Raw genomic sequence first — 25,396 nt, 5'->3', positions numbered from 1 at the left:
GCCTACCCCCAGTCATTGGCAATGTTACCACTGCTGCTTTTGAACAGCCCAGCGGCGTGAGATCTAGTGAACAGATGCCAAGCACTGTCCAACATTGCAGAAGATGATTCGTTCTCAGAGGAAAAGGTAGTTAGAAATCAAAGAGGACGACTGGAGCAGAGATGCATTTTGCAGGTTCGAGAGGTTGTAGTTGAAGACTAATTGATCAATTAGTTGTAGGCTAATTTATAGCGATTGATTGCCATGATTAGTCAACAACTCCATTATCATTGTATCCTGCGACTACCAGGATGGCAGAAGGCGAACTAATGGACTTTGGTCTTTTTTCGTCTAGCAATTCCTATGTAGTCATAGGCCATTATTTACTAGGGTAAGTGGATAGCCATGTCACAAAGACAATTCCGGTGGTGAGCCATCTACCTGGAGCTAGTTCAGTACCAATTGAGGAAACATTAGAATGGATACAGAAGGGGACAGGTAGGGACCCAGTGGTGGTAGTCCACGTTGGGGGGAAGTGACAGAAGGAGAAGTAATATAAAGACCTTAAAATACCTGAGTGTTGGCTTAAAACTCAAAAATCAAAGGTAGAAGATGCAAAGTAATGTTCTCTGGTTGTTGAATAGTAGAATGGAAGTCAGAGGAAGTAATAATCAAACTTTACATTGTTCTGGTCCGACTGTACCTTGAATACTGTGTCCAATTCTGCTCGCCATGAAATCAGCGAGATATTCAAGCAGTAGAGGCAGTGCAGGGAAGAGCCACGAGGCTCTGAGTTCTGAGGATAGACTTGGGCTTTTCAGCCTGGAAGGGAGTCAACTGAAAAGTGACCTTATAGAGGAAGATAAGATTGTTAAGGGTATCGAAAAAGTTAACTTGGAACATTACTTTAAATTAAATTGTGGGAGTAGATCTAGCAGACACAGGTTCAAAATAGTGATAGTTAATTTTAGGATAGTTTCAGGAAAATCATCTTCTCACAAAGAGTGATCAACATGTGGAATAAGCTTCAAGATAGAGCAGTGCAGGCAAAATCCTGGAAATATTTCAAAAATAATGGACACCACATTGAAGGGCCATTGGGATCTCAGTAGATGGATGAATTAAGATGGCCTTCCTCAACCATACTTACTGTGGGGTAATTTTAACCTAACTCTCTGGGCGGGTAAACTCACAGGATTGGGTGGAACACCGGTTCTATACTCCGCCCGACATTACTCTCCGTTGACTTCAATGGGAGAGTAAAATCGGGCGGAGTGTAAAACCAGCGTTGCACCCGATGCTGTCAGTTGCCCGACGGGCGGGTTAGGTTAAAATTTTCCCCAAAGTGATCTTGTGATGTCTGTGCTAGTGGTTTGGGAATGGGGGCAAGGGGAAGGCTGAAACATAGATACACAGGTGATTGGAGGGTGATTGTTTGCTGGGCTGCAGCAAGTGGAGGAGAAAGCGCACTGCAGTTTCATTTGTTGCTCCTGCTACGCTCGTCCTTGGCTAACTCTCTATTTAGTACTCAGATGTACAATTAATACTGTCAGCTTGATAATTGCAGTGGGTCAGGGGTGGTGGTGTGTTCCAGCCGAGCACTTCTGGTAATTACATGTCTGGAATCTGATTGTGCACCTGATCGCTTCAGACATCCCATAAGTTCAACTTGTTTTAGCAACCTGTCGTAGCATCGGAGCCAAAATGCTAGTACATCAGTGAAGGGCAATCACTGTGCTGGCTTCTCCCTGTACTGTGTTGAGTATTTTGGCTAATTGTAGAATGTTACTGCTAAACTGCCCATTACAGCTTGGAGACTAATTAGACACTGTCCTGGTTAAGGCTCTGATCTTTTTATAGACGCCATTCAGGGCAAGTGATGGTTAATTTTAAATCTGAGATTGATAGATTTTTGTTAACCAAAGGTATTAAGGGATTTAGGGCTAATGCGGGTCTATGGAGTTAGGTCACAGATCAGCCATGATCTCATTGAATGGCGGAACAGGCGCGAGGGGCCAATTGGCCTACTCCTGTTCCTATTTTCCCACGTTACGATTCAGAAACCAATCATTTTTACCGTCTCCAGCACATCTGCAGACAACAACAACTTGCACTTATATAGCGTCTTTAACGTAGTTTTCAAACAAAATTTGACACCGAGCCACATGAGGCCAGGTGACCAAAAGCTTGGTTTTAAGGCGTGTCTTAAAGGAGAAAAGAGAGGGAGAGAGGGTTAGGGAGAGAATTCCAGAGCTTCGGGCCTAGGCACCATATAACATTTTGGGATGTAGTATATAAGTAATTTGAGACATGACGTGGTAAGTGTAACATGCATGGGAGGAACAGATGACTTTAGACCTATGGTTCCCAAAGTTCTCCACCATTGGAGGTTTCCTCGCATAATTTTTGGGTCTGTTGTAGACTAATTGATAGAGATTGATAACTATGATTAGTCAATAACTCCATTATCATTGTGTCATACAACTACCAGGATGGCACAAGTTGAACTAGATGGCCCTGGGTCTTTTTGCATCTAGCAATTCCTATGCTCCTATGTGCTGCTCAAGGAATACAATTGTGCATTAAATACAGCTACGTATAATGGGTTGGGTGGGAGACAGGAGATACAGCCCATGCTAAGAGTGCCCCTCATTTCTTCCTTCTTCTAACCTCCTCACCACAAGGGACTATGTTTAAAAATTGCATTTTGTCGTGCATGTCGCTCGTCCTAACTGTATTCGACCTTACGGGCCCTGTCGCTTTTGCATTACTGTGTTCGGCAATAGTCTAAACTGCAGCCAGAAATGATCTAGTGAATATTTTCTTAAGTCAGCTTTGTTGAACATAGACGATCATCTTGGGTGGAGGGGAGCGCAAAGCAGGCGACTGTGAATCAGCTCGTTTTACACCTCGCCCCATTTTCTTTTCATTTGAACAAGGAACAGGAGGAGGCCATTCAGCCCCTCGAGCCTGTTCCGCCAATCAATTAGATCATGGCTGATCTGTTTCGTAATCCCATCTACCCGCCTTGGTTCCGTAACCATCAACATCCTTGCCTACTCCTGAAGTAAATTAAGCGGACGATTCACTATTGTCCAATTTGCTCTACTGCCCAAGCTCAATTTTACCCCTTAAAGTGCCCTATCTGGAGTAGAATTTTATCAAATCAAACATGGACAAAAATATAATCAACAGGATCTTTTTAAAAAACACCATTTTTTCTGTGTGGGGGGCGATGAGGGGTTTAAAGAAAATGTTAAACGTGTGTGAAATACCAAACTCTTCTGATCTAGGATGGAAGCATCTCCGATCCTTTAATTCTTGAAAAGTTGTGTCACTTGGAAAAGATAATGCACAAATATTTTCCCCACAGATGCAAGAAAATTAACACAATCGTATAAAAACTTAAATTTATCATTGTCCGTGAAAATGAGTGCAGCAATTTGTTTGTGGCTCTCAGTGCCAAGACTTCAATAATATTGAAGGAAATATTCCTAAGAATCTCACTGTGTAACTCTTTCTGTGTGTGGTTTTCAGAGATTAATGTTGGTGTGTTGATATTTTTTTGCCAGTCTATTGTGCAATACACATCAGGAAGGTCCAAAGGTCAAATCTTGGCCTTTACTGAGTTAGCCCATCTTGACCAGACACCGTAGGCCCTTATAATGCCAAGGAGAAAAAATCAGCCAGGGTTCCCTTTTGTGATAGAAAATTTCAAAACTCTAAGTGGAGTCAAGACAACTTATTCACACTGATGAAGGTTTCAAAAACTTAGGGGACATAAGAAAATTACGAGTAAATAGGGCAATAGAAATAAGAAATTACACAAAGTAATTCCCTCCTGAAGGCATTAATTCCTTGCCAGGGCATGCTCTGCTGTACCTTGCCCATTATTCATGAGTTGAGCTCAGACAGTAGGCTATTCATCTGCTGAAGGCCTCATTGATTACCAATCTTGCATTAGGCCCTTTAACTGGCGTTGTGCCTCTCCTAGCAACACTGGATGCCGGTTCTGGTCTGGCGTCCAGTGTTGCCGAGGCGATAATGACGGAAAGGGTGACAAATAACGTCACTCTATCGCTATCGCCTCATTTAAATGCGGCTGCCCATATATGGGTGAGCATTTCCGGCATCTGGTGGAACGTTTTCTTTTAATTTATTCTCGGGACGTGGGCATCACTGGCAAGGCTGGCATTTATAGCCCATCCCTAATTGCAACTGAGTGGCTTGCTAGGTCACTTGAGAGGGCAGTTAAGAGTCAACCACTGATGGAACAGGTGTGAAGATGGATGGCAAGAGGGGTCCCGGACAAATTTTTGCACCCATGCCCGCCCAAGTACCGCTGCTAAACTGGAGCCATGGCTGAGGATAATCCTGCCTCATGTCTTTACCTCTGTGATAGCAGAGGAAACCCATCAGGAACCCATTTTAACCTGATTCAACTTTTCTCACTGAAAGCAGCAACAATGAGTAATGGTCATAAAGAATTTATTTGAAAATACTGACAGAACAGGAATATATTAAAATTGACACAATGCACCAAGATTAAATAGAGCGATAAAAGACTATTTGTCAAATAATTTTTCTGAATATAAACAATACAGTATAAATCATAGATATATATATGATTAAATATATTACAAATAAGGTGCAGCTGGTAAAAGTCTTCATACTTAGACCAAAGCATGTTGAACTGAATGCTATTATAAAAGATTTTCAAATACCACTTATTGATGTTTATATTGTACAGCAGCACTGGAGAACTTCTCTTCTTATGAAATATTAACACCAAAATGACACAGCATTTCACACAGTACACCTTGAGCTATGAGTACTTTGGGAAATAAAGGAATTGAAACAGTTATAAGCAACTGGGACACATCATTTTAACAAGTCATAGCCTTGGCATGCAGAAATTGGACATTCATTAAGTCTTGCTCTTGAGACAGACCCTAGTCAGTGTGTAACAATAGCCCCAGTTAATCCGACTGTACCTTCTGCAAAAACTGTGCTCCTGGTCTTAAACCAAATCAGTTTGTAGTTCGTGCAAACTCCTGGAACCACAACTCTTGAACACATTGCTGTATCTTTTCGAACAAGGAATTCTTTGCAGGTTAAAGCACCCTGATGTTATTACTGAATGCAAGTAATAGTTAACAGTCATGTTAAGGTATAAAACAGTCAGTGTGTAAAGGACTTGCTTACCCAGCCTAACAACCAACTCCCCACTAATTATCCCCTCTGTTTGCACGCACTCAGAACAACAGAGAACGAGAGACAAAAACCTTGGCTGTGATTGATCGGAGATGGATTATTAGGCACATCTATTGGCTTCTGCCAGCCACCTTTAGCGTTCATTAATCCAATGACGTTGAAGGTTTTCGATGGTGTGAACTAACAGTGCTGTCGGTCTTTGGTTACCACACTCGGCACTTCTTGGCTGGGTGCATTGCATTGCCTCTTTTACACTGGAAGGCCTCAGCAAAAGCTTCAAAGTTCTGGAGGGAACCGATGACCCTGCATGGAGTAAAAAAGAAAGAACTTGCATTTATACAATGCCTTTCACAACCTCAGGAAGTCCCAAAGCGCTTTACGGTCAATAAAGTGCTTTTGAAATGTAGTCACTGTTGTAATGTGCACGGCAAGATCCCACAAACAACAATGAGATAATGACCAGATAATCTGTTTTAGTGATGTTGGTTGAGGATAAATATTGGCCCAGGACACCGGGGAGAACTCCCCTGGCTCTTCTTCAAAATAGTGCCACAGAATCTTTCACATCAAACTGAGAGGGCAGACGGGGCCTTGGTTTTAACATCTCATCCAAAAGACAGCATCTTTGACAGTGCAACACTCCCTCAATACTGGAACTGATGTATCAGCCTAGATTATGTACTCAAGCCTCAAGTGGGACTTGAACCTACAAACTTCTGACTCAGAGGCAAGAGTGTTAGCCACTGAGCCACGGCTGGAAAAGCACTGCAAAGGAAATAATTTATTCATGATTTCCACAAATCTGGATAAATAGATAGAATCACAGGACACAGATGTGGCCGTTTGGCCCATCATGCTTGTGCTGGCTCTTTGGTGGAGCTATCCAATTAGACCCACTCCCCTGCTCTTTCCCATTGTCCTGCAATTTTTTTCCCTTCAAGTATTTAATAGAATTCATTGTAATGGCGGCATTTTGCACATCTCTGTATTTTCTTTGCGAAACCAACCATTGTAAAGATTATAACAGGAATGGTGCTCTATTGAAGCTTCAAGGTGGGAGGAGATGATCTTTGCATTTTGCTCTTTTCCTCAAGAGGAGAAACAAAACTATCGCACAAGGCATCTATTAGCAGATAATGAACAAGTGATAAAATGCATCTCAAGGCTGGCAGATTTGTACTATGATGTGGAGATGCCGGTGATGGACTGGGGTTGACAATTGTAAACAATTTTACAACACCAAGTTATAGTCCAGCAATTGTACTAAGCAGCACTGCAACTTACATCTACACCACAGATTCATTGTGACTGTAAGTGTGTCAAACCCTACACACTGGGCCATCTCACAAGTTCACCTTGGCTGAGTATATCATATGTGGGCCATCCCACATTTTTGTTTAGCATTAGAGTTATACCAACCTCTGTTTCACCTGCAGTCACCTGTTGAAGTGACTCCCAAAATCTGCAAGCCTTTAAAACTCAAGCTTGGTGTCACCTAACCATTACGTCTCGATGCATCTTACATGGAATTATATAGAATTTACAGCACAGAACCAGCCAATTGGTCTATGCTGGTGTTTATGCTCCACATGAGCCTCCTACCACCCTACTTCATCTAACCCTATCAGCATATCCTTCTATTCCTTTCTTCCTCATGTGTTTATCTAGCTTCCCCATAAATGTATCTATGCTATTCCATGTGGTAGCAAGTTCCACATTCTAAACACTCTCTGGGTCAAGAAGTTTCTCCTGAATTCCTTATTCCATTTATTAGTGACTATCTTATATTTATGACCCCTAGTTTTGGTTACCCACATCAGTGGAAACATCTTCTCTACGTCTACCCTATTAAACCCCGTCATAATTTTAAAGACCTCTATTAGGTCACCCCTCAATCTAATTGCCTCTCTTACTCTTTTCAACCTCAATGTTGTCCTGCACCAGGAGCCTTAGCCCTTCATCTAATTGAACTTTCTGAGAACAGTGAAAGAATTCTTGGTGGGCAGCAGTCCACGTTCCTATTGAATTCCTAGCTGATGTGCACCCTCAATGTCTGTTTAACCTCAAGTCAGTGCGCGTCCACAGTCTGTGTCAACTCCCTGGTTGATTGGTGTCCATACAATAAAGGTGACATCTAATGCTGGCATCTAATTCTTCAGCTTGAGCTCGATCAGGCCCGGGATTAAGACTATGAAGAGGAGAAAGGTCTTACTACATTGGTTGCTGTTGGGAGGTGGAAGAAAAAACAGATATTGTCCCTCCCTCAGTCAGATAATTGTATTAAAATATGTTCAGTGCCCCAATAAGGCAATGTACACAGATACCAGATGACATTATCTCTTTGTGGCTGAAGTAAAACATAAAGAAGACAAGAAATTGGTTAAACTCCACATTGCACTATCCGACATGAATCTAATGATTGAACTGTGTGGGCAGTAACTACATACCTGAACTCCAACGGGCTGTGAACATCGGTTTTAATTGACTGGCTGGCATACTCAGGCCTATATGACCCACACCACACCTGGAGAACATAAGTAAGTGTTAACCAGGGACTGAAAATGAAGCATCAGTTTGTGCACATAGATATGGAATGGAATGGACCAGACAAGAGAATGTAAACATATTGTAAACCTAATTTTAGTTTTATACCAGCCAAGGATTGGGGCAACAGTGCTATCCTAAGAAGTTATCTCACCAGAAACTCTTGGGTGTTTGAGGAAGATGGAGGTTTACATTTGGATTAAGGGTAATGTTCCAAGCTCATGCTGCCGTCAGGGAGCCTCCACCGCCCCTGAATCTGCAGTTTTGTGCTGTGGGATTCCTACCCATCAGCAACTAGATGGAAATTGTCCAAATTCATTTCAATTATCATCCCTAGAGAGAGAGAGAGCGGACCTCACAATTGGAAAGACCAAATTCTGTGACCATCAAATTAAATCTCAAACTCAGCCTCCTTACATGGTTCCTAAATGCCCTTTTCCTGCAATATTTGGAAGCTTTATAACCAATATCAGTGAATTTATATATGGTTTGAGAACAACATTTAAAGGGAATTGGAAAACATTTGAAAAGGAAGAATATATATTGGACATCATAGGCGTGCAGCTCCCGATTCGCTACCAATGAGCGAGGCTCCCCCAACAGCAGCCTAAACTGGGAAATCAGCCCTTAAATATCAGATCGATCTTCCTTCGAAACTTTTCATTGACTTAGAAATGTAATTAGTTCAGATCTGCATTTGGATTCCAAGGGTCAGTAAGATTGGATGGAGCAGTCCCAGATTCGTTTGGGATGGTTGGAGATCTCCTCAAAAAGTCCAACTTTACTCCATTATACACAAAATGAAGGGCTTGGTAAGATGCCCAAAAATCACCTCGTTATTCCCCACTTTACTGTACTACAGATACAGTGATGGACAAAATAAGAGCCCCCTCTGAAAGTCACTTCACTTTATCCCCCTTACTGTCCTATATATAAAGTGGTAAGCCCCAGCCTTTTGCCCTGTTCTGCACTATAATGCACTGAATGGCTGTCTCCACATTACCTGTGCAAAGTTAAGGAAGAAAAGTTGTTGATGTGTCAAATCCAAGCCAGGCAGTTTCACTTCTTCTCCTTCTTTCTTCACCCATTTTAAATAGGCCTGGAAAATACATGGTGAAGGCAATAAAACCAAACCACCCAAGCTGACTTTACAGGTTAATGGGTAGAAAAGGACACAGCCATGACCTCCCATTCACAAATATTGTTCTGCGTTCAATGACCTGCTAAATTGCACCCCCCCAGCGCAGCGACACTAATCTGCAATCACACGGTCCCTACAGCGAGCATCTGAACTAGTTTCATCGGATTTTTTTTAATCTTTCTGAATTTCCTTCTGTTGCCTCTCCTATCCTGAAGCCATTAACTCATGCTAGCATGCAGCTCCATAGTGCCAGCAGCTGGATGGCGCCATGTCCAATGTGTGTGAATAGATAGTAAATAGTGGCAGGCTACCTGACCAGGAGGGAGTTGGGTGGAGTTGGTATCACTACCGACAGTGATACTGTTCTCACCCATCATCCACACAGCTGGATGGCATCCAGGGCAGCCTGACTGATTTGTTTTTTCCTTAGCCTACACACGGTGTGGCCAATTGTAGAATGCCCATATCTACCCTAGTGAGATGAGCTAGCTCGGTGAAGACCAAAGACTGAACTGGAGCTCTCTGAGGTTAGTATGGCACCAGGGTGGTGGAAACAGATTCAATAGTAACTTTCAAAATTGGATAAATACTTGAAGGGGAAAAATTTTCAGGGCTATGGGGAAAGAGCAGGGCAGTGGGACTAATTGGATAGCTCTTTCAAAGAGCCGGCACAGGCACGATGGGCTGAATGGCCTCCTTCTGTGCTGAATCATTTTATGATACTACAAACATCCAATGCAGCAAACTCAATCGTACTGGTCAAAGCAAACCATCAAATATGGAATTTAACAATTGTGTTAAACATATAAGTCATGCTCCTGCAATCTGGCATTCCCAACAGGAGAGACATTCACAGGAGATCGTGGGTGTGCTGCCAGTGATTTTCCGTCCATTATCTCTACTGGTGGGGATCAACCCATTGGGGTATTTTCCTGTAGACTATCAATGACTGTGAATATGAAGTACACTGGTGAATTTCAGTGTCGTACCTTGTATGCCTGTCTGACACCTCCATTGTCTGCGATATTTTCACCCAAAGTACTGATCCCGCTCACCTGTGTCAAAAGAAATTCCAGAATCAAGTGAAACATTACACGACAGACTTGGGAGAACAAACTGTGCCTGGCAGCTGGGGAAAAAAGGTTGCGACATCTCAAATTCTGTCTTCGATTATATTGTCTCTCAGAGACATGCACAGCATCGCTCTCAAGATCAGGGAACTGGCAGGAGTGAGATTTATGATCAAAAAGAGTGAGGCTTGAGAGGCTAGAAATGACTGATGTTGATAATAGCAGGCAAGCACTGTCACATTTGCATGACATTCATCTGGCTGCTACTTTTAATGGAGGTACTAACTTGTTTAAAATAGATGGGTTGCCTTCAATAAAATGGCAGACATGGGAATGTAATCTGAACACAACAAGCTTGGCCTGATACTATGGGTGGGCAGTCATTTCTAGCCTTTTGTTTTTGCTTGTTCTCGGGATGCGCGCGATGCTGACAAGGCCACATTTATCGCCCATCCCTCGTTGCCCTGAGAAGGAGGCGCTGGGCCTTCTCCTTGAACAACTGCAGTCCTTGTGGTGATGGTGCTCCCACCATCCTTGCTGGGACCGACGTTGGCCATTCCTTCCCCACCCATCACAAGCAGATAGTGGTGCTTGGGGGGGCGGGGGCCCTTGGAGGATTTCCCTTGTCCACCCCACTAAATGCTGCCCCCCTCCCCTCCTGAGGCTGCCACATGGAAGACAGCAGTCAGCCCCGTGAAGTGGGGGGTAAAATCCCGGAGGTTCCCCAATGGAGGGAGGGGGCCTAGTAGTCTCTCCCTGCAGTCTGGCCCCAAATACGTACCTGCTGATGATCTTCGGGGCCCAGCAGGGACCCTACTGCAGCAGGGACCCCACTGTAGCACCGTTGATATTCCCTTCATTGCACAGGCAGGTTCCCGTCTGGCCAGGGGCCGGCTGTGCATAGTGAATGACTCCTGACCCAGGGAAAGGGGTTGATGTTGGGGTGGATCCCTACCAGAACATCTCAAAGAGGAGAATCCCAGAAGGTCATTTCAGTAAAGCAACATCACTGACATATTTGGTTTTGAGTGGAGGAACTGAGATGAAACATGATTGGATGAAACTCTAAACAGACAAGGTAAAAAAAAAGACAAAATGTTTTTTTTCTCAAAAGGTCAAAGGAAAATTATTCATAAAAGTGAGAAAGCCGCCTTAGGCCGGTGGAGGTGACAGAAAAGAAAAACTTGCGATCATAGAGTGCCTTTCGCATCCTCAGGATGGCTCAAAGCACTTCACAGTCAATGAATTCTATTCGTAGTGCAATCAGTGTTGTAATGTAGGGGAACTTAGCAGACAATTTACGCACAGCAAGATCCCACCAACAGCAATGAGATAAACGACCAGTCTGCATGTTTCGATGATGTCTCACTGCTACTGACTAGGAGCACTGCCCCCATCTCTCAGAGCTGAGCATTAATTCCACCATAATTAATTTGCCATTTGCTCTCACTTGGGAAAAAATAAAATCAGAGTGAGAATACTCACATTCTGTCCTCCAGCTAAGTCCCACGTGTAGTTTCCGTACTGATGCACCATGCAGCGTGATTGGTCATTGAAATGTGTGGCCGAGAAATTGCTCCACCAGTCATACATGTTGCCATCCTTATCGAAATTTCTTCCTAGAGGTTACAAAGTGCGAGGAATAGAGTATTTTTTTTTGGCTGAAGCGAAAGCCAAATTAAAATGAAGCCTCCATTATCGGCCATAATAGAGAATGTAAGTTGGCAGATAATCCCAAGTCTGCAAATATTGGTCTTACAGCAATACCCTAGGCCCAGCAATGAAAACTAATACACAACTAATAACAAAAGGAAACATTAGGTAATTTTATTCACCAATAGAAAAACAAAATGTAAATAACGAAAGAAGCTGTGTAACAAAGGGATGTCTCACTGGACGTTTTGTCCATAAAATTCTCGTGGATAATAGAGGTTTCACTGCATAATAATTTGGTCCTAAAGGAGATTTCAGCACTAGATTGAAATGTCGATGCTGCAGGGTGGGAGGTATTCCAAATGAAGAATTCTTCTTCTGCTGGTTCTCTACATTCACATTAAGGGGGTGATTTTCCAGCGGGGAGCCTTGTCCGTCAGCTGCATGTATTAGGAAATTGTGGGCAACACATTAGCCGTTTGCCTGTCTGCACGGTCAGTAGGCAACGTGTCCCCTGAGAGTGCACATTCAGAAAATCGGCTGGCATAAATCAGGACAACTCAGGCCACACCTCTCAACCTGCAACCTATTGAATGGTCAGTGAGAGTGGGGGCAGCCCCAGGGGCAGGAGTGAAGACAGCCCCAGGGGCAGGAGTAAAGACAGCAACAGGGGCAGGAGTGAAGACAGCCCCAGGGGCAGGAGTAAAGACAGCAACAGGGGCAGGAGTGAGGGCAGCCCCAGGGGCAGTAGTGAGGGCAGCCCCAGGAGTGCGGTTCTCTGTAAATCAGCTGATTTTGGAAGCTTGGGAGTCGGGCGGGCAACTGTTTTTTTCACTCCATTGTGCTATTTAATGTCAGGATGAGAGATGCAATGAAGCAAGATGTAAAAATAGCTGAGTGGTACATCAGCGATGCCTTCGAACCCATATTGCAGTCAGATAACTATTCTATTCATGCCCACCATTGTCATCAAATCCATGTGTTATCTCATGGCCAATCACCATGCCAATTCCTCCAAAGTTCAGCGCTTGAAGCTGGTGTTTACTGAAGAACGGGGGCTGCAGAATCCCGGCTGGAAATACTGCAAGAAACAAACAACCTGGTCAAGTATAAACGATCCAAAAATTGGAATATACATTCCTGAGACATGATTTTGTGATCTATAAGACATACTAGAAATATATGAAAGAAAGAAGGAAAAATAGGAAATGAAAGGTGAAATACTGTACAAATGAAAAGAAAACCCAATTCAGTTTGTGCCTAATTCAATGTAGGATCAATGTGAACCTAATCTAATGGTTGCCCAACAAGATGCAAACTCAGCTCTGTATGAAGGGCAGCTTAATGCAAACACAAACCTATTTGTAACTCAGTGACTTCAAATGTTTGTGAATCCAATTCAAAGAAAAAACAACTCCATATGAAACATGACTCAATGGGAATCCAACTAAATCCAAACCCAATTCAATGCAGTCCCCAAATCAGTGTGAATATAGCTCAATGCAAACTCAAGTGAATACAAATCTAAGTTAATATGGACTCAACTCAAAGCAGGTCTAATTCTATGCAAACACAACTCAAAACAAAGTAACTATGGATTTCCATTTCCTCCTAGGCCTCTCAAGCATGAGAAATATCTAGCTGAACCTAATCTTGTCCTCGCCCCACGTCCTTAAGGGACAGTGGTCTAGAAATTAGAGTGCACCCATTTTTGGGAGCAATCCTTGCGCCTGAATGGATTGGCCCAAGGAGCACCCGATATTGGGCCATGGGCCTTATTATAATTGAGCACCCCAGGCAGCTCGCCAGTGAAGAGGAATTGATGATCAAGCCGCTGAGATGCCAGATGCGGCCCTCAGGTAAGTGGTTAAAGGAGATTAGGAAGGGGGGAACTGGAAATGGAGGGTAAGCGATCGGGAAGGGCGGGGGGTGGTGTGGCGACTGGGTTGGGAAGGTAATAGTGGTCGGGAGGGAGGGTAGCGGTCGGCAGCGATCAAGGAAGGTCGTGTCTGGGATTGGGGAGGGTAGAGGCCGGGACGGGGGGGGGGGCAGGGGGAGTCGATGGCCGTCAGCAGCCCGCCTACTTTGAATTTGGGGTCAGAAGGAGTATACCTGCTCCTCTCAGTTCTAGGTTCAATTTTATTTCAAAATCTTACCTTGTTGGTTACTGCCTTACAGGCAGTTCCTTTTAGGGCCGCCTGTTAGGCTGGATGTAGGCCTGGTTTTCCTGAGTGCAGCCAGCGCCAGCTGACTCAGGGCAAACCAATATCACAGTGGGGGCGTTAGGCCTTTATTTGCATGTACAAAGGGCCTAACAACCCCACTGCGGATATGGGCCCTGGCCACTCATAATGAGCGTCCACTTCCTGCCCGCCATATTGGAGACTTAGGAGGCCGTTTAGCCCATGGAAAATGGGCACTGTATGGCTGAATTTCTAGGCCAGTGTCCCAGCAGAGGTTGCTGGACATTGAACAGGTGTAGAAACCCTAGCTGATTTTCTCCTTTTGGGGGGGTGGGGGTAGAAGCCAATTGTAGCACCCCCTACTACCGGCCTGGTTGAAATCAGCTAAGTAAAGCACACAATGAGAAACTTCCTTGTCTTATATGGCGCTTCTATTCACTGCTTTAAGCAGCTGAACAATGAGGGGAACTTTAAACATCTATTCCCACAGTGCAACCAATATTAAGTTATTGCACAATGTGCATAATTCTGACTTACCTATCTGATTTCGATTAGGTGAATAAAAAGCATTTACAACTGCAGCTCCAATAATCCACCTGAAATAAGGCAGAAAAAGAGATGTTGGGGTCAGAAATATGTGCCAGGTTTTAAAATTCCAGCCTACTTTACTTCCTTTATAGTGGTAAAAAGCCATTCCTTAAAGATTGAAAGTGAACATGGTTCAAAGTGGTAAGTTCATGATTTTTTTTTATTCGTTCATGGGATGTGGGCATCGCTGGCGAGGCCAGCATTTATTGCCCATCCCTAATTGCCCTTGAGAAGGTGGTGGTGAGCTGCCTTCTTGAACTGCTGCAGTCCGTGTGGTGAAGGTTCTCCCACAGTGTTGTTAGGAAGGGAGTTCCAGGATTTTGACCCAGCGACGATGAAGGAACGGTGATATATTTCCAAGTCGGGATGGTGTGTGACTTGGAGGGGAACGTGCAGGTGGTGGTGTTCTCATGTGCCTGCTGCCCTTGTCCTTTTAGGTGGTAGAGGTCGCGGGTTTGGGAGGTGCTGTCGAAGAAGCCTTGGCGAGTTGCTGCAGTGCATCCTGTGGATGGTACACACTGCAGTCACAGTGCGCCAGTGGTGAAGGGAGTGAATATTTAGGGTGGTGGATGGTGTGCCAATCAAGCGGGTTGCTTTGTCCTGGATGGTGTCGAGCTTCTTGAGTGTTGTTGGAGCTGCACTCATCCAGGTAAGTGGAGAGTATTCCATCACACTCCTGACTTGTGCCTTGTAGATGGTGGAAAGGCTTTGGGGAGTCAGGAGGTGAGTCACTCGCCTCAGAGTACCCAGCCTCTGACCTGCTCTTGTAGCCACAGTATTTATGTGACTAGTCCAGTTAAGTTTCTGGTCAATGGTGACCCCCAGGATGTTGATTGTGGGGGATTCGGCGATGGTAATGCCGTTGAATGTCATGGGGAGGTGGTTAGACTCTCTCTTGTTGGAGATGGTTGTGCTCCTGGTGAGGAGCCATGCCAGTAGGGAGCACAGTTTAGGGAATTGGGGCTACAACCATGTAACCCTATCTCTGATCCATGTTCCCTAGGGTTGCCAACCCTCCAGGATTGCCCTGGAGTCTCCAGGAATTGAAGATTAATCTCCTGGACACTGCTGCGAACAAACCGGGAGAAAAATCATGGGGGGCATTAAAAAAAAATTTGGTTTTCATTTTCTTTGAACATTTTCATTTATTATTTGTAAAAATAATGGAGATGGGGAAAAAAGGCTGTCAAGATTAATCCAATTGGGTAACAAAGAGTCTGTTCGCTTTCCAATTGGCTGTGGGAAGGCAATGTGCCCAGAGAATGGACCAATGGTGGGAGTGTGGGGGCAGGACGGTTCAAGATGGGAGGTCATGTGATGAAACCTCCAGGAATCCGCACAACCAGAGTTGGCAACCCTAATGTTCCCTGCAATCATAGCTCTCGGCAAGGCGGTTTTACCCCTCAAGTCTTTTAAATAGTAGAAGGAATGGATGGTACAGATGAAAATCGTTTCTTTGACTTCACTTGGGGTCACAAGACTAGAGGACATAGATTCAAGATAGAGAAACTCTAGTCCCACATGAGGTTTCACTAGGAATTTCTTTTCTCAATGTGATTGTGATATGTGGAATGGGCGTCCATCAGGGTCCGTCATGGAGCTGCTCCAAAATGAAGTTGGATGATAATTTGGCAGGCAGTGGAATGAAGGTTATATGAATAGATTGAGCACAGGTAATATAGTTATGGAACCCATAGCATGTTAATCTGTACATGGCAGGACTATGCGGAGGAAGCTTTTTGGAAGTTTTACCAGGCATAAATTGCCTTTCTTAGGAATTGGATTGAGTTGGTTGGAGACCATGACAATACAGTTGTGGTAGCACATTGGAGGGATTGGACTTGATGGGTCAATTGGCCTTTCCCATTTTCCATGCTTCCGTATTGTTGCACAATAATGCTCGATACCTTCACCAAGGCTCAAAAAGAGGATCTATTAGCTGTAATGCATGGTAAGATTCCTTTATTCCCCTTCAATTTTCTCCTGAAGGTGCTCAGTCCTGATGTGATAGGGCCTGTAGTACTCACAGCTCTCCAGCACCTTGTCCATTCTTCATGTCTGAGCCAAGACTGCAGTGTTGACAAGCAAAGCAATTATAGAGGGAATCACAGCCCAGCCCAGTGCTACCATCAGCTGATGCCTACATATGTGCGCATTATAGCAAAGGTCAATGGATTGTGATCAGGGGCAAGAACACTGGCTGTTTCTTTCCCTCTTGCTAGCCCATGGCCATTAAGGCCAATTGTAGCATTTCAACTACTATCCGAGCTGGAAAAACGTAACTCAGCAAAAACCAAGAGACAAGCTGAGATTTTCTTGCCTGTATCACTTAGTGCTACACTGGGCAGCACCATTATCTACTGGACTATTGGGGAAACCCATGCTAACATTTCCAACTCTGCAGACCCTGATCCAGCCAACAACAACAACAACAAGCATTTATGTAGTGCCTTTAACATCGCAAAACGTTCCAAGGCGCTTCACAGGAGCGTTATCAGACAAAATTTGACACCGAGCCACATAAAGAGATATTAGGACAGGAAGAGGTAGGTTTTAAGGAGCGACATAAAGGAGGAGAGAGATGGAGAGGTTTAGGGAGAGAATTCCAGAGCTCAGCGAGCTGAAGGCACGACCGCCAATGGTGGAGTGAAGGAAATCAGGGATGCGCAAGAGGCCAGAATTGGAGAAGCGCAGAGATCTCAGAGGGTTTTGGGGCTGGAGGAGGTTGCAGAGATAGGGAGGGGGCGAGACCATGGAGGGATTTGAACACAAGGATTGCTACACGTTAGATACTTACACATCTTGATCCACTCGCTGCCGTAGTTTCTTCAGGCTCTTCTGTGCTCCTGCCTTCAGATTTTCAAGGATGTTTTCGAAGTATTTGTTTTCGCTGAAGTTCAGCTGGATAAAGTACAACATTTTAACAGTGCCACACAGTTTATGACCTCTGTTAAGGTGTCCATTAATCTGTATGTTGAACTCTGATGTGAATGATAGTAAAAATTCAGTTGGCATCAACAGTGCTATTACTTGGCAATGGACTGTGGATTATCACTTGATACAGTTGGAACGATTGGTCACAATTGTTAATCCTTTAGTGTTGATGTATTTATGTGTAAACTGCATGAAACACACTGGATCTTAGTGGTTGCTACGACACTATTGCCAGCAACAAGATAAGAAAAGGATTAAAAATAGGATAAATCTATTCTTGGGACTCTACAGTATGTATATTATTAAAGATAATGGGTATATTGGAGTGGTTACAAGGCGATGATCTCATCTCTGTGTTTAGATAATGGTCACAAACTGCCTGAGTTATGACATTACCTGAATCACTTATTGAGATTACTATCTTGAAATCTCTGTTTAATCTTATTAGTCTCTATTTACATCAACTTAATCGTCTCATGCCAAGAGACTTTTCCAACAATGGAAAGCGTTACTCGGTTTCCCACAATACACAGCAAACTCAGGACGGATCGCTGCTAAAGGCTGAGAAATCAAACTTACCAAATTTGAAGCTGTTCAAACCAATGACATAAAACTGAAAAGTGAAGATGAGGGTGTGAAATCAGTTTAACTAAAGGAGCTTATTAAAAGTTGTTTGGTGAACAAAGTGACTGTTGACCACGGAGCTGGGTGACCATTGACAGTATTTAACAGTAAGAGCTGAAGACTTGTACGGCCGATTTACTATGAAGCCCTTCCCAGACCCCCATCGGGGTCCTGACAGGAGTGGTCCACCTGCCCTGCACACACTAACGACCCCGTCCCTGCAATTTGGGATGGGACAGCAACTATACCTGCAGACACTCGGGGTTCCCGCCTCACCGCTCTGCTGGCACAGGAGCAGGGACTCCGTAATTTTGACCCCTTGACTTTATCAAATGATACATTTCACTGGATTTCATAGAGTAGATTTTTAGCACGTGAACGCAGGGTTGCGTCCATTGTAGATCTAACCCATTATCTGTCATACTCACATGTGCGTATTCCTGATCCAGCCTGGGGTTGCTGTCTTCCAATATGTAGTCTGGGTATCCAATTTGTTCTTTAATTGCCAGGGCCTTTAAGATATAGAAGTAGAAAGAGGTGCTCAAAATAATTAGCAAGAGTCTGGGACCCGATTTTTCATCCACCCCTCCCCATTGATTTTTCTATGGTTTGGGGCAGAAGATTAGGACTGTAAAATTGGCCTCAGCATCCTGGGCCAGGCTTCCCAATGCTGATCACTATCCAGTAGCTCCTGTTGGAAAGGGTGTGGGCAATGGGTGAGGACAGGATCGGATTGTGATACCCTCCGTTCTACAGTAGTCCGCCACCTCTCACTGTCTGAGGTCCTGGATGGTTATAGAATTGAAGCTCATCAAGTCAATGCTTTCAACAGCAGAGGGGAGACAATCGAGGAGAAAAAAAAGGAAATTGATTGAAATAAAGGTTCATTTTTTTCCTCTCTCTGATAGGGGTGTTCAGGCTAATTGTTGCAACCCAACTACTACCCTATTAGAGGTAATCTACCTCAGCACACGATAGGGGTTTAACCTGGGACCCTCCTGGCCTAGTGTGGCTCAGTACCATAGCAGGTGGTCCATTTACTAAATGTGCCATTGGTGGGGGATGGAACCTCAGGATTGTGATTTTTCCATGAGAATAAACTTCAACTATAAATTGGAATCCTTGAGGGAGCCTCGTCCTGGGATCCAGTTCGAATTTGTTCACTGTTTCACTGAACGGAAAACCCCCACAGGTTTATACCATACCCTCAATAACGTTCAGCTTTCGTAGGAAGTTAAAGCCTTGTACAAAGTATCATGAATAGAAACTGACCTTTCCCTGAGCTTTCTGCTTGGAAGCTGCATCCATCCAATCCAATTCATCCAATGTTTCAATAAACACCTCTCGAATTTTATCAATTAAATCCTTTACCTGAAAAGAAAAAAGTGTTCAATGAAAGACACCAACAATAGGAGTCCCAATAATATGAAGGATAACAACCCAATCCCTGGGACGTTAATTATCTGTGGCTCAGCGGTAGCACTCTCGTCTCTGGATCAGAAGGCTCTGAGTTGAAGCTACACTGCAAACTTTGAGTGCACAACTTAGGCTGACGTTCCAGTGCAGTACTGAGGGAGTTTGGCATTGCCAGAGATGTCACCCTTCGGATGTGTCCTTAAATTGAGGCCCTGTCTGCCAGTTCTGATCTCAAGGCACTATTTGAAGAAGTACGGGAAGTTCTCCCAGTGTCCTGGTCAACATTCGTCCCTCAACCAACATCACCAAAAACAGACTAACTGGTCATTCATCTGATGGCATCGAACAGCTGCCACATTTGTCTACATAACAAGTGATTGCACATCAAAAAGAAACATTGTGTGCAGCAATTTAAAGCTAAAGATGACTCGGGGGTCATCCATGCCACTGCTGCTATTCTCAGTGGTGTTTTATGCTGTCAGAGTATATATCAATTAAAATGGGCCAGTTGAGAAGTTTGACACAGGTTGCAGGATTCCTGAGAGAAGCCCTCGAGCAAGACATTGGTTGAGATTATGGAGTGGAGATGCCGGTGATGGACTGGGGTTGACAATTGTAAACAATTTTACAACACCAAGTTATAGTCCAGCAATTTTATTTTAAATTCACAAGCTTTCGGAGGCTTCCTCCTTCGTCAGGTGAACGATGTGATTATGGACGTTGACAAGAAAACCTGGTGAGTGATGCTGATATATGAAAACCTGGTGAGTGATGCTGATATATGAGCAACATACCATTCTCTTACTCTCGCCAGCAAATGCCTCCCTTACATAAAGTGCTCCCACTGCATTTTCCATGTTGCTGTTGATGTAGCTGGCACACTCTCGCCATCGAGCTTCTTCCACAGTGGTACCGTACAGTGCCTGTGGTAATGAAGGTCAATTGTAGGTCAGTAACAAGAATATAACAGTCAGTTACGATCACAAAACTTAATCACTGTATTTCACAGTGTGAAGTGGTTTGAAGTGATTCAATGTGATAAGCTGCAGCAGAAACATAAACATGTGCATAAAGCATGAGGATTAGACACTCGATCTTACTCAACTTAGTATTATGATTTTTTTTGCCGAGTAACAATTGTAACTTTGAAATGCAAGTGCCATTCTTATGTATGTAAAGGGATCATTTGGTAGCGTGCTTGCTTTTGGGTCAGAGAGTTCAGAGCACAAGCACTTTAGAGTGTTATATAGGATGTTACTCCAGTGCAGCACCTGTACCTGACAAAAGTCCAAAATAGCATAATACTCAGTTCCCCAACACTAATACCTTCATCAAAAAAAAAACCTTCATCTCCACAACAACATAAAATCTCTTCAAAAATTAATTACGCTTCTAAACAAGTTACTTAAATGCAATATCATCTATAATAGGTGTACAGGTATACAAGAAATGTTATTAACATCCTAACATGGAGGGCAAGTGAGAAAGAATATCTCAATAAAAGCATTAAAAAAAGAGGGTCCACATTAGGTCTACAAAACTGCATCTTTTCATGAGAAAGTTAGTGCCATACAACAAAATAAACGGTGCTGTACTTATAACACGTTAGAGTTCCTCATAATTCAGTAATGAATAATAAAGAAGTAACAAGAGCTGGAAAACCAAGCTATGTGCCGTGCATAAGCTGCACAATAGATATTGACTGAATGGCGGAGCAGGCTCGACGGGCTGTATGGCCTACTACTGCTCCTATTTCTTATGTTATTATGTTAATACAGGCGAGGAAGGCCATTAAGCCTCTCTTAGTTTATCCATATATAAAAATCTGCAGTCAACCCAATTCTTAGACGGCATGGCCCTGTAAAATTAACTGTAATTTAATACAATTTGGCATTCTCACTCAGGCCACATGGATGGTTGGTGCGAGAGATGGAAAACTCAACGCTGCAGTGGGCAGTTACTCCTCTGAGATACAGGCAGAGTCACATTGTCAGAGATACCTTCTTTTAGATGAGGTGTTAAACAAGGGCCTTATTCAGGTGGATATTAAAGATCCCATGTTACTATTTGAAGAAGAGCTCTCCCAGTGTCCTGGCCAACATTCCTTCCTTAACAAATGCCCCTGAAAACCTGAAAATTTATAAACTGGGCATTCATCCCTATGAGATGTTGCTAGTGTAGAATGGGTGGTATGTTATTTATTTAACAGTGTTTTGAGATATTTCAACACGATAAAATGCAAGATTTCTAACAATATACACTAGTGTATGTGGCCATGTAAATAAGCAGTGCATAATGGAGCTTAAGTAAGTTGGCTACAGGTTTAACAATGCACTTTAGTCTCCTTACTCATATTCTGTTTCAAGTTGTAAAGTCTAAAAATCTGATGAGGCATTATATACACACAGAATACACTTGTATAAAGCTTGGAGTTATAACAACTTGTTAATGGGCAGAAAACCTAGTAACTAAATTGGATACGGTTGAGTGCAGGACCCTAATAATAGCCTTTACAGCACACAAGGAGGCCATTTGGCCTGTCGAGCCTCTGCCAGCTCTTTGAAAGAGTTGTCCAATTTAGTCCCACACCCCAGATTTTTCCCCATAACCCTGCAAATTAGCCCTCTTCAAGTGCATATCCAATTGCCTTTTGAAAGATCCTATGGAATCTGCATCCATCATCCTTTCAGGGAGTGCGCTCCAGATCTTAACAACCCTCTGTGTGAAAAAAATTCTCCTCATTTCCCCTCTAGTTCTTTTGCCAATTATTTTAAGTCTATGACCTCTGGTTACTGACCCACTTTATAGTATCAAAGTATTGTACAGCACAAGAGGGGGCCATTCGGCCCATCATGCCTGTCCCGGCTCTTTGAAAGGGCTATCCAATCAGTCCCACTCCCCTGCTCTTTCTCCATAGCCCTGTAAATTTTTTTCCCTTCAAGTATTTATCCAATTCCCTTTTGAAAGTTACTATTAAGTCTGCTTCCACCACCCTTTCAGGCAGTGCATTCCAGGTCATAACAACTCGCTGCATAAAAAAATGTTTCCTCATGTCTCCTCTGGTTCTTTCGTCAATCACCTTAAATCTATATCCTCTGGTTTTTGTATTCAAAACCCCTATTTACAAAGCCAAGTATCCCATACGCTTTTTTAAACACCTTATCAATTTGCCCTGTCACCTTCAAAGATTTGTGAATCTGCACCCCCAGGTTCCTCTGCTCTTGCACCACCCTCAAAATAGGACCATTTAGATTATATTACTTCTCCGGGTTGTTCCTCCCGAAGTGCATCACTTCACACTTATCCACATTAAATTGCATCTGCCATGTGTCTGCCCATTTCACCAGTCTGTCTATGTCCTCCTGAAGTCTGCTACAATCTTGCTCACTATTTGCTACTTTGCCAAGTTTTCCATCATCGGCAAACTTCAAAATTGTACTCCTTATACCCAAGTCCAGGTTATTTATATTTAACAAGAAAAGCAATGGTCCTAACACCGAACCCTGGGGGAGTCCACTGCGTACTTTTCTCTAGTCAGAAAATCATCCATTTACCACTACTCTCTGCAACCTATTCCTTAATCAATTATGTACCCAAGTTGCCACCATCCCTTTAATGCCATGTGCTACTATTTTCTGAATAAGTCTGTTATGTGGTACTTTATCAAATGCCTTTTGAAAGTCCATATATACAACATCTACTGCCCGACCTTCATCAATCCTCTCTGTTACTTCATTAAAGAACTCAATCAGGTTAGTCAAAAATGATATAAAGACATTAAAGATGGAAAGGAAGGAGATAATTGATAAACTAATCAAACTTAGAGAGAATAAAACCCCATGTCCTGATGGATTGCATCCGCACATAATAAAAGAAGTTAGGGAAGAGATGGCAGAGGCATAATTACATATATATAAAAATTCATTAGAAAAGGGAATAGTGGCAGAGGATAGGGTGGACAGCTAATGTGATTCCTATATTTAAAAAGGGAGATAGAATCAGTCCAGGGAACTATAGACCAATTAGCTTAACATCAGTGATAGGAAAGATAATGGAATCTTTACTCAAAGATGTAAGAGAAAAACATCTAGAAACTGAAAATATAATTAAGAATATCCAGCACAGATTTCAAAAGGGAAGGTCATGCTTGACCAACCTTATTGAATTCCTTGAAGAAGTAACAGAAAGGGTAGACAAGGGTAATGCAGTAGATGTAATATACTTGGATTTTCAAAAGGTCTTTGATAAGGTAGTAGACTCATGACTAAAGTCAGAGCATGTGGAGTGAGAGGACAAGTAGCAGAATGGATAGCAAGCTGGCTACAAAACAGAAAACAGAGTGTAAGGGTTAAAGGTTGTTACTCAGACTGGCGAAAAGTAGGAAGTGGTGTTCCATAAGGATCGGTGCTGGGACCACTGTTGTTCACCATTTACATAAACGATTTGGACTTGGGAATCAGAAATACAATTTCAAAATTTGCAGACGACACCAAATTGGAGGGTATAGTTAGTACTGATTGCAACAAAATACTGGAAGACATTAATAAACTTGCAGAATGGGCGTGTAATTGGCAAATGAATTTCAATATAGATAAGTGTGAGGTATTACATTTTGGTAGGAAGAATAAGTGAGCCACATACTGCTTGGATAATAAGAGTCTAAATAGGGTAGAGAAGCAGAGGGATCTGGGGGTACAGATAGACAAATTACTAAAAGTCACGACACAGGTTAATAAGGCCATAAAAAAAACCAACCAAGCACTGGGATTCTTTTTTAGAGAGATAGAATTGAAAAGCAGAGAAGTTATGTTAAACTTGTATAGAACCTTGGTTAGACCACACTTGAAGTACTGTGAACAGTTCTGGTCTCCAAACTATAAAAAGGATATAGAGCCCTGGAGAAGGTACAAAAAAGATTTACAAGGATGATACCAGAACTGAGAGGTTATACCTATCAGGAAAGATTGAACAGACTGGGGCTCTTTTCTCTGGAAAAGAGAAGACTGAGGGGTGAACTAATAGAGGTCTTTAAGATTATGAAAGGGTTTGATAGGGTAGATGTAGAGAAGATGTTTCCACTTGCGGGGAAGACCAGAACTAAGGGCCATAATTATAAGAAAGTCATTAATAAATCCAATAGGGAATTCAGGAGAAACTTATTTACCCAGAGAGTGGTTAGAATGTGGAACTCGTTACCACAAGGAGTAGTTGAGGTGACTAGCATAGGTGCATTTAAGGGGAAGCAAGATAAACAAATGAGGGAGAAAGGAATAGAAGGATTTGCTGATAAGGCTAGATGAAGTAGGGAGAGAAGAGGCTCGTGTGGAGCATAAGCACTGGCATGGACCTGTTGGGCCGAATAGCCTGTTTCTGTGCTTTACATTCTATGTAATTCTATGATTTGCCTTTAACAAATCCATGCTGGCTGTCCCTTATTAACCCATGCTCCTCCAAGTGAGAATTAATTTTGTCCTTGACGATGGTCTCTAGTATTTTCCCACCACCAATGTTAGACTGATTGGCTTGTAGTTACCAGGTTTATCCCTCTCCCCTTTTTTGAACAGGGATGTAACATTTGCAATCCTCCAGTCCTCTGGCAGCACTCCCATTTCCAAGGAGGATTGAAAGATTGTGAGCTTCTGTTATCTCAACCCTAGCTTCCCTCAGCAACCTAGGAGGCATCCCATCTGGACCGGGTGATTTGTTAACTTTGAGTGACACCAAACTATTTAGCACATCTCTTCTATCTATTTTTATCCTACCTAATATCACTACTTCCTCCTCCTCTACTGCGACATTAATTTCATCTTCTTCTTTTGTGGGGACAGATGCAAAGTATTCACTCAGTACCTCAGTCATGCCCTCTGCCTCCACAAGAAGATTTCCTTTATCATCCCTAATTGGCCCCACCATTCCTTTAACTATCCTTGTTGTGTTCTGACAAAGAATTGTACCTGAAATGTTAACTTGTCTTTCATCTTTACAGATGCTGGCTGATCTGTTGCATATTCTGTTCTTGTTACAGTCCATACTATGTAACTGGGGTATTC

General features: G+C 43.1%; 1 protein-coding gene across 3 annotated transcripts in view; it reads right to left on the bottom strand.

Moving 5' to 3' along the window:
• Positions 1 to 4,465: 4,465 nt before the first annotated feature.
• mmel1 (membrane metallo-endopeptidase-like 1) overlaps positions 4,466 to 25,396 on the bottom strand; it is a 69,207-nt gene continuing 48,276 nt past the window's right edge. Inside the window, exons 13-23 of one of the 3 annotated variants that reach the window (XM_067970271.1) lie at positions 20,141 to 20,269; positions 19,203 to 19,301; positions 18,359 to 18,442; positions 17,170 to 17,273; positions 14,322 to 14,380; positions 12,563 to 12,682; positions 11,434 to 11,567; positions 9,868 to 9,933; positions 8,741 to 8,836; positions 7,641 to 7,717; positions 4,466 to 5,496 (exon numbers count right to left, since the gene is read on the bottom strand). In XM_067970271.1, the coding sequence (XP_067826372.1) occupies positions 5,397 to 5,496; positions 7,641 to 7,717; positions 8,741 to 8,836; positions 9,868 to 9,933; positions 11,434 to 11,567; positions 12,563 to 12,682; positions 14,322 to 14,380; positions 17,170 to 17,273; positions 18,359 to 18,442; positions 19,203 to 19,301; positions 20,141 to 20,269 (1,068 nt within the window). In that variant the 3' untranslated portion in view covers positions 4,466 to 5,396. The remainder of the gene's footprint in view (positions 5,497 to 7,640; positions 7,718 to 8,740; positions 8,837 to 9,867; positions 9,934 to 11,433; positions 11,568 to 12,562; positions 12,683 to 14,321; positions 14,381 to 17,169; positions 17,274 to 18,358; positions 18,443 to 19,202; positions 19,302 to 20,140; positions 20,270 to 25,396) is intronic. The other 2 variants (XM_067970270.1, XM_067970272.1) reach the window with 2 other exon arrangements.

The sequence above is a fragment of the Heptranchias perlo genome, chromosome 32, assembly GCF_035084215.1.
Source record: "Heptranchias perlo isolate sHepPer1 chromosome 32, sHepPer1.hap1, whole genome shotgun sequence".
NCBI lineage: Eukaryota > Metazoa > Chordata > Chondrichthyes > Hexanchiformes > Hexanchidae > Heptranchias > Heptranchias perlo.
The sequence above is the reverse complement of the archived record's forward strand: the minus strand, read 5'-3'. Positions and strand labels throughout refer to the sequence as shown.